Consider the following 8,886-nt stretch of genomic DNA (forward strand, 5'->3'; position numbering starts at 1 on the left):
AAGGTTGTGTAGGGTAAAAAATTAGGAATTGCAAAGGTTAGAAAACTAGTGTAAAGCATCTGCTTTGCTGCAGGTATGATTAGGCAATTTTAATGAGTTTATTTTAGATATTTTATATAAAAATGTTGAAATTGTAAGCATAGAAGTTGAAAGGCATTGAAATATATAAACAAATTGAACTGTTGAACTACATTACTATCTTGGTACGTTTAAAGGCAATTTCAATGGCAACAATTTTTGGGAAGTTAAAAAATATTTCTTGTAACCTCTTAATTTATAATTATTGTGATTATTTTTATTATTTTATGACATGTATTTTCATGAAGAGCCATCTTTTCATTAGGTGTGTGTCTTTTCATAAAGAGACATGTTTTTACCAAGGGACATGTCTTTTCCGTGAGGAGACATCTATTCACAAGTGAATGTCTTTACGAAGAGACATTCTTTCTCCTAAGAACATGTCTTTTAGCTAATGCCATCTTTCCACCAAGTGACGTGTCTTTTAAACCAAAAGGCATTAGTGTCCATATGCCCCAACCATCCACTAGATCTAAGAGCATCACCATAAAACATCAGTCGTGCCCAATAAATTGCCGTTTAAAGGACTTTAGGTGGAAAAAATTGCTCCAGCAAATGATGTATCTCTATATAATGCCCCAAAAGTTTATATCACGCCCAAAAAATTGCTACACATGGTGCAAATACACATCACCTCTAGCTGCTAGCCTAAAACAAAACCTGCCTTGGCGGAACCCAACCGTCACTGTGAAACTTCCCCGCTGCCGACTGTCGCCACCCCACACTGATTTTGGTCGATTGTCGTCGTAGTTGTGACTCTGTCGGTGTCAAAACCGGCAGACCTCGGGTAGGGGGGCCCGACCTGTTAGATCGGATCGATGGGTAACAAGAGATAAACGACACAGTGTTTTTACCCAGGTTCGAGCCCTCTTTAAGGAGGTAAAACCCTATGTCCTGCTCTTGTTTATATTATGGGTGTATTAAAGTACATAGTTGATCTACCTTGAGATCGTGAGTTGTGGCCTAAACCCTAGGGGTTTGATGATGATGAATGTATGTATGGTCTCTACGGACTAAACCCCCTGATTTATATAGGCACCAAGGGTATCTAGGGTTACACATGTTCGGTTGCCATCTAGGGATTATATGCCGAATCTAATAGATCTTCTGAGAGTACACGCCAAGTCTTCGGTGAAGCTGGATACACATGGGTTGGAGGCCTTCAGAGTCCTTCCTCATTGACGGGCCATTAGTTCGGCCCACGGGCTAGGTCCACTAGGCTAGGACCCCCTAGTCCTGGACACCGTCAGTAGCCCCCCGAACTTATCTTCGAAGCCGAGGTCAATTAGTGGCCACAGAGACCTCCAATCAATCGACGCGACGATCGCCGAGCCATGGCTTTGTTCAACGCTCGGGTGGCGCAGGGCCACAAGAGTTGGCCGCACCCCTAGCCCCCCTCCGACCCCTTTGTCCCTCTCGACTACATCCTTAGGCGGCTCGACGACTGTCTCGGCCCCGACGAGCTACGCCGGCCAAAATTGGGGTCGGTGCCCTGACAACCATCAGATCCGCCTTTCGGCCTCCCAACTGTTGAATCCTATGAGAGTACCCAAGCTGAATTTTTTGGGCACCGATTTTACATCATTTGGAAAAAGCAACAGCAGAAGCGGTGTCCAAAAACCTCCTTTCTCCTTGGCTAATTGTTTCTAGACCATCAAGTTTTACATCATCACTTGAAGATGCTCTAACAAACTTGAATGGTCCTTGTTATTCTTCAATGGCTATTCTTTTTAAGGTGATGTGGTTGAAGCAGCATTAGGAGTTAGGGCGTGTTCGGCAGTCCATTAACTCCTTCAAATTCTAGAATTTGCGGAGCAGCTATTTGCTGGCTCCAAGGATTTTAACTATCGCTCTGGGAGCGGAGCCATGGAGCTGAGGAAAATAGAACGTGGCCTTAGTTTCAGAATAAATAAAGAATAGGACATACATATGGTCACCGTGTTCATTTTGTTTTGTTTTGTTATTAATAGGTCAAATCAAGAAAAAAAATAATTGTGGTTTAGTGCGAAAATCCAATTCGGCGCCCAGGCTCATCTGCACCCAGTCAGAAAATAAATTAAAACAAATGCTAAAAAAATCGAAAAAATCCAATTTTTTTTTGTGTGATAGAAAATTGTATGTGTGAGGTTCGCTCCAAATTTCAACTTATTTAAACATTTGAGCAGCTCTCAGCCAAAAAAAAAACAAATCGAATCAGAACAGTGTGTGAACAGTAAACTTTTTTACAGACCCTGGATTTGTTTTTTTTTTGCTGAGAGTTGCTCAGATTTCCAAATGAGGTGAAATTTGGAGCGCACCTTACACATAAACTCATCTACCACACAAAAAAAAAGAAATTTTTTGAATTTTTTAAGTATTTGTTTTTATTTTTTTCGTCAGGTGGGGTGCAGATGAGCTCAGGAGCAGAAACGCTTTGATAATTTGCCTTTGTTACGTTGATTCGGTTCCATTTCCCACAGTCGAGTCGATCTAGCCTAGCGGAACTCGAGCCGTCTCCCGTCGCGAGCCCTTTTGCCACATATGAGATCGCTGTTCAACCGCCTCCCTTGCAAGCGTCTCGCCGCAGCTCGCCGGAGTCGCCGCTGCCTCCACTCCCACACCCAACCGCACCCTCTCCTCGCAACCTTCTCCCGCCTCTGCGACGATGGCCCCCTCCCGGCCGCGCTCGCGCTGCTCCCCGACCTCGCCTCGGCCGGCGTCCGCGCGGACCCCATCTCGCTCTGCCGCCTCATCAAGCTCTGCGTCCGCCACGGCACGGCCAACGACGGCCGCCTCATCCATGACCATGTCTCCCGCACGGCCAACAGTGGAGGAGAAGCGCCCCACACCGGCCTCTTCGTGTCCAACTCCCTCATCTCCATGTACGCCAAGTTCGGCTTGCTCCATGACGCGCTCGAGCTGTTCGGCGGAATGCCTCACAGGAACGTCGTCTCTTGGACGACCGTCGTCGCGGCGCTGGCCAATGCAGGCGGGAGGAAGCAGGAGGCCCTCAGGTTTCTTGTGGACATGAAGAGGGACGGTGTGGCTCCCAACAGTTACACATACTCTAGTGTTCTTGGTGCCTGCGGCACACCTGGGGTGCTCGCAGCTGTCCACGGGAGCATTGTTAAGGTCGGGCTGGATTCGGATGTGTTTGTGCGGAGCTCCTTGATTGATGCTTATATGAAGCTTGGAGATTTGGACAGCGGGCGCGGGGTCTTTGACGAGATGGTCACCCGTGATTTGGTTGTGTGGAATTCGATCATCGCGGGGTTCGCACAGAGTGGTGATGGTGTTGGGGCGGTAGAATTGTTCATGAGGATGAAGGAGTCTGGTTTCTCAGCCAACCAGGGTACCTTGACCAGTGTCCTCCGGGCGTGCACCGGGATGGTCATGCTCGACTTGGGAAGGCAGGTACATGCTCATGTGCTCAAGTATGAGAGGGACTTGATTCTGCACAATGCACTTCTGGACATGTACTGCAAATGTGGGAGCTTGCAGGAGGCAGACGCCTTGTTCAGCAGAATGCCTGGTAGGGATGTGATCTCATGGAGCACCATGGTCTCTGGTTTGGCGCAGAATGGGAGAAGCGCCGAGGCGCTGAAGGTTTTCAACTTGATGCAATCTGAAGGACCTACACCAAACCGTATAACAATGGTTGGAGTTCTGTTTGCATGCAGTCATGCTGGCTTGGTGGAAGATGGTTGGTATTACTTTAGGTCCATGGAGAAGCTCTTTGGCTTTCAGCCTGAGAGGGAGCATTGCAACTGCATCGTTGATCTCCTTGGTCGGGCAGGGAAGCTTGACGAAGCTGTGAAGTTCATCAGTGAGATGAAATTTGAGCCGGACTCGGTCATATGGAGAACTCTTCTTGGGGCATGCAGAATGCACAAAAACGCTAACCTTGCAGCATATGCAGCAAGGGAGATCCTTAAACTTGAGCCGGAAGACCAAGGTGCACGCATATTGTTGTCAAATACATATGCTGATTTGCGACAATGGTTAGATGCCGAGAAGTCATGGAAGGTGATGAGAAACCAAGGGGCCAAAAAAGAGCCTGGGCTCAGCTGGATCGAGCTGGGGAAACAAGTCCATGTGTTCATTGCTGGTGAATTGTCACACCCATGCTCAGCTGGCATAGTTCAGGAACTGAACCGACTAATCAGGCGGGTCACTGACCTCGGTTATGTCCCGCTGACAGAGTTTGTGCTGCAGGATCTTGAGAGTGAGCAGAAGGAAGATCTGCTGAAATATCACAGCGAGAAACTGGCTGTTGCATTTGCAATGATGAATTCAATGAAGGGGAAGCCTGTAAGGATCATGAAGAACCTCAGGATCTGTGGTGACTGCCACTCATTCGTGAAGCTCGTCTCCAAGAGTGAAGGCAAGGTGATCATAATCAGGGACCCGGTTCGGTTCCACCATTTCCAGGATGGAGTTTGCTCATGTGGCGACTATTGGTAGAGAAGGTAACACACACTGGCAAGGCTCCTGTGGCGACTAATGGCTTGATCACAAGTTGTTACAGCATTTTCTTTGCAACTCAGATGCTTAACCACATTTATATTAGTATCTTGTGAAAGAAGAGTAAGAGTAGTAATATATACAATTTTTTTGTGAGCGGGTAGTACTGTATACCAGTAGTCAAAAGAACAAAGATAAAGGAGAAAAAAAGGTAAGAAAAGAAAAGGAGAAAGGGAAAGAGGCAAGTGAGCAAAATAGCGGCCATAAAGAAGCCCACTGGGCCGTATCTCTTTCCCAGCTCATCCGCCTCACCCAAGAGCACGCAAAGCCGAAACAGAACAGGAAAGAAACGCGCCCAGGAGGAATTCCGGCGTTCTCCTCTCGCAAGCCCTAGAAGCCATGGTCCGTGGAGGCCGCAGGTGACCGCCGCCGGTAGCAAGAGGCGCCAGGAGGAGTGGTGGCGGTTGTTGAGGCGCGGCAAGATGTCGGTGCGGATAAAGGCGGTGGTGGACAGGTTCGTGAAGGAGCTCAAGGAGGCGCTGGACGCGGACATCCAAGACCGCGTCATGAGGGAGCGCGAGATGCAGAGCTACATCGAGGAGCGCGAGCGCGAGGTCGCCGAGCGGGAGGCCGCGTGGAAGGCCGAGCTCTCCCGCCGCGAGGTAACGAACCCCCAAATCCGATTCATGGCTTGTTTAATTCAATGCCCCCCGTTCCGTCCTCCCCTGCCACCTCTGATCAGCGTTCTGCATCATCTTTTGCACGATCGAGAATGGGGGAAATATGTATGCTGCAGCGGCAGCTTGGTTTGTGTTTCAGTGTACTATTCATTATTTTTGACTCTTGATACTCCCACTGTATGGCAATTCTTGCTCGAAATGCGAGTTTTTCTTGATGATTTCGTGTCAATGTCTTTCAGTTTGTTGTGATGTTAAACTGCAGAAGCACAATGTAAGAGATTATTGCTTGTTTTATGCCGTCGTATCCACAAGGGCGTCAGGGGAATAAAGTTGGCCTCTTCAGTTACGTAGAGAATATAGTCAATCGTAGAAAGGTGACTTACAGGTGAAGATAAGAATGTAAGATACGTCTGAGAAGCATTGGTCCTCAGGTGGTCTTGTGTGACTAGAATAGAGCATACCAGACTAGCATTCTTTGTGCTACAAGTCATGGTTTTCCTTTTCTGCTGCATGTACTCTGTAGTACCTTGTTGCTTCGTATTGTCTAACTTCATTATCAGGTTGTCAGATCTTTATGCTTGTGCATGTAAATATGGTTACTTAGTCCAGAAATTATATACCTATTCAAGTAATGTGTGGTAGTTGAGTCTTGGTGAGACTCTTCTAAGGAAAGATATAAATTGATAGCTAGGAGACAAATGCACTAGATATGGTCCTAGTTTTGGCAATACTCTAACACTGTGAGATGCACAACACAAGAAAATGACACTGCAACGTATGAAGCACCTCCTCTGTGTACTGGGAGTGTGGGATTGGTAGAGGTGACAAGATAGATTAGGTGGAGGGAGGTGACAAAGCGGGGATGAACATGTACCCTCCTTGGGCTACACCAATCCCATTTTTGGTACATAATCTCATAGACTCATACACCCTAACAGTTGGTAGGCTTTCTTCGTGAATCTGACCAGTTAATCATTTAATTAGAAAGTTAGGTTAGACAACCACATTACATAATTGTGCTATACATTTTGTTCTTGCCGTTATTGTTTTGGCTGTTATTTTCCATGGTAGCTAGTAAGTGCCAACATAAGATGCAGATCTTCCTAAGTTGCTTGCTGACTACTAACTTAATGAATTTGATATCATTATCTTGCTTGCTTAGGTGGTGCTTTTTCAATTAAGTATCCGTATAGTTTGTTGAGCACATATTCACAGGTTGTAATCATAATGAACAGCTTTGCAGGCGCACCAGAAGATTGTCTCCTGAGATCATAACCTAAGAGCCAAAACTGAATCATAACCTGAGCTCATGAAAGTTGAAACGTTGTGGTGAGGTCTTCAAACTAACAAAACATCAAATCTCTAAATAGAGCAAACCATAGTATGTAGTAAACTAAATATTTTCTCTATTAAAATCACTGAAAGATGCCAACAGACTAACTCAAGGATCCTTCAGGTTTCAAACATTTCCTGTTGCCTTTAATGTTATTATTTGCTTCGTTTTCTTTACGGCATGTCATTATTGCTTTGTAGTTCATCATGCTTTTGGGACATTTAACATGGCATGCTACAATCCTCCTTTTGCAGGCTGAAATTGCACGGCAAGAGGCAAGGCTTAAAATGGAAAGGGAGAATCTGGAGAAAGAAAAGAGTGTCCTGATGGGAACTGCTTCGAATCAGGATAACCAAGACGGAGCCCTTGAGATCACAGTTAGCGGTGAGAAGTATAGGTGCCTGCGCTTCTCCAAGGCGAAGAAGTGAGGTATGAGCTAGGGTGGCACCTGTAGTACACCGTTATTTTAAGCCTTGCACCTGATCCAAATTGGAGCAGCACAAGAAATCCCCATGTGTCCCCTACCAAGTAAAGGATTCTCCTTTGATCTGTTTGTTAGGCACCGCTGCCTCCTTCCTGTTCCCAAATAATCAGGTGATTGAACGCCACATGAGATGATGCCTGCCTGCCTGCCGAACGAGTGCAGTAACATGAATGGCTTCCAATTATCATCACAGTACAGGAGCCATGTTAGGTCCAGCTTCTGATTGCCAGCGTCGGTTCACTTCGAAAAAACAATTAAGGAGGTTGCTTTTCTTTTCTCTTCCCTTCAGAACTCGGGGCTGGAGCTATCTGTTCTTGTCCCAGTCGATAAATTTTTGTTTCCAATTTTCTGTTCAAGATTCAGTTGTGCTCCTACAGTTTAATTATTTGCAAGTGACCCTGATTAGCATCTGGACACTCAATCATTGTGCGGGATTCATGGATAATCTGCACGGGGTCACCATGTTTAGTGATAATAATTTCTTGTTAACTGGTCAACGTAATGAGAAGTCAAGGCTGTTAGTGATAACTTACCTGAGGCTCAGAGTGGGAGATAACTTTCCCCAGTGACCGCCAGATGCATTATAGGGTAGCTAGGTAGAAAGAAGGTAGCTGCTCCTGATAACGACTGTTACCCGAAAAGGCAGAGCCTGTCCTACAGAAGAGAACTTTATGCAAGTGCCTGATGTGCCCTCCTCAACCGGTCTGCCCTCCCAATCCGTTCATCTCCCCTTTAGAAACTCCCAAGACTGTAGTTGCATCCAGGGCTAATATTGTGAATCCGGTGTGCAGTAGTAATAAATAGACAGTCCTGAGAATGCAATTTTGGTTGTTATTCTTCATATGAATATGCTAGTAGATCTTTTTTTTTTTGCATTATATGTAGTACTATGGTTTTTATTTGGCTAACCTTATTTATATTAGGTGGAGCCGGCGGCACAATTTTTAAGCTGTCATTTGTTTTTGTATATGCAATATATTGAGTGAGATGGATCAAGTGACTGCTGTTCCTTCTTAGATCTAGTAGGAGGCTGCTGAAGTGACTGAAACGGATGGAGTGACTGTTACTTGTGTGTAGATCATGAGTGCCCGCCTGCACAGCACATACACTATGATCTGCATATGTCCAGCCTAGGCTCTACTGTACTCTGAACCAACAGCCTCTTTCTTTCTGGATCTTATCTCATTTCCATCTCATCCTATCTGTGTTTGGAAGCAGCCATGTGCATGCACACCGGTAGTAGATATAAAAAAAAAGGAAAAGGACAACAGTGACCAGCTACTACTAGGCTAGGATTGTCAGCAGGAGAAGGCTCTCCACTGTTCATCTGGCATCTTATCGTCCCATGATCTGCGTGCAGTTAGTCGGTCCCACGTGTCAGCGAGCGACAGGAACCCAAGGATGGCGTGCACGGCTGGCAGCAAGATGGCGTTATTGGTGGCCGCGCCATGCCAGGCCAGCCCAGGCCGGCACGAGCACCTACGCACGCATGCAACCGCTTTCCGGAACAAGCACACACGAGAAATAAATCGAGAAATGGTAATGGCGCGAGAGCATGTTGTAGAGGCTTCCATGCACACGTGGCCTTGCTTGGATTGGATCGGTCAGTTGTTCGGTGTGGATGTTCAGCTGAGGTGAAAGGTAAAATTGATAAAATTGACCTACGGACGAAAGTATTTCACTAAGTGTATCGTTGGTGAAAGAAATTCATCAAGTTGAGCCTTTTGTGCAACACCCGACAGCCGGGCGCTGCACTGCTTTACTGATTGGTGTTGCACGTCTGGCCAGTGTCGCACCTCAGGGCCAGGCCTGGTCCTACACATCCCTACCCACACACACCCGCCCAATCCCGCAGCAGATTTGTCTCC

At 46.5% G+C, this 8,886-nt stretch overlaps 2 protein-coding genes across 2 annotated transcripts; both read left to right on the forward strand.

Moving 5' to 3' along the window:
* Window positions 1-2,591: 2,591 nt before the first annotated feature.
* LOC119341354 (pentatricopeptide repeat-containing protein At2g03880, mitochondrial-like) lies at window positions 2,592-4,553 on the forward strand. Its single transcript, XM_037613233.1, has one exon. The coding sequence runs from the start codon at window positions 2,599-2,601 to the stop codon at window positions 4,519-4,521; it is 1,923 nt and encodes a 640-aa protein (XP_037469130.1). The 5' UTR covers window positions 2,592-2,598; the 3' UTR covers window positions 4,522-4,553.
* Window positions 4,554-4,570: 17 nt separating this feature from the next.
* On the forward strand, window positions 4,571-7,437 carry LOC119341355. Its single transcript, XM_037613234.1, has 3 exons — window positions 4,571-5,183; window positions 6,789-6,963; window positions 7,094-7,437. The coding sequence occupies exons 1-2, from the start codon at window positions 5,004-5,006 to the stop codon at window positions 6,960-6,962; spliced, it is 354 nt and encodes a 117-aa protein (XP_037469131.1). The 5' UTR covers window positions 4,571-5,003; the 3' UTR covers window position 6,963; window positions 7,094-7,437.
* The last annotated feature ends 1,449 nt before the right edge of the window (window positions 7,438-8,886 follow it).

The sequence above is a fragment of the Triticum dicoccoides genome, chromosome 7B, assembly GCF_002162155.2.
Source record: "Triticum dicoccoides isolate Atlit2015 ecotype Zavitan chromosome 7B, WEW_v2.0, whole genome shotgun sequence".
Taxonomy (NCBI): Eukaryota; Viridiplantae; Streptophyta; class Magnoliopsida; order Poales; family Poaceae; genus Triticum; species Triticum dicoccoides.

Bases quoted from the DNA above. Each gene is read 5' to 3' on its own strand.
- LOC119341354 (XM_037613233.1), top strand. From the start codon at position 2,599: ATGAGATCGCTGTTCAACCGCCTCCCTTGCAAGCGTCTCGCCGCAGCT.
- LOC119341355 (XM_037613234.1), top strand. From the start codon at position 5,004: ATGTCGGTGCGGATAAAGGCGGTGGTGGACAGGTTCGTGAAGGAGCTC. The intron at 5,184-6,788 runs GTAACGAACCCC...CTCCTTTTGCAG, and splicing joins CCGAGCTCTCCCGCCGCGAG to GCTGAAATTGCACGGCAAGA.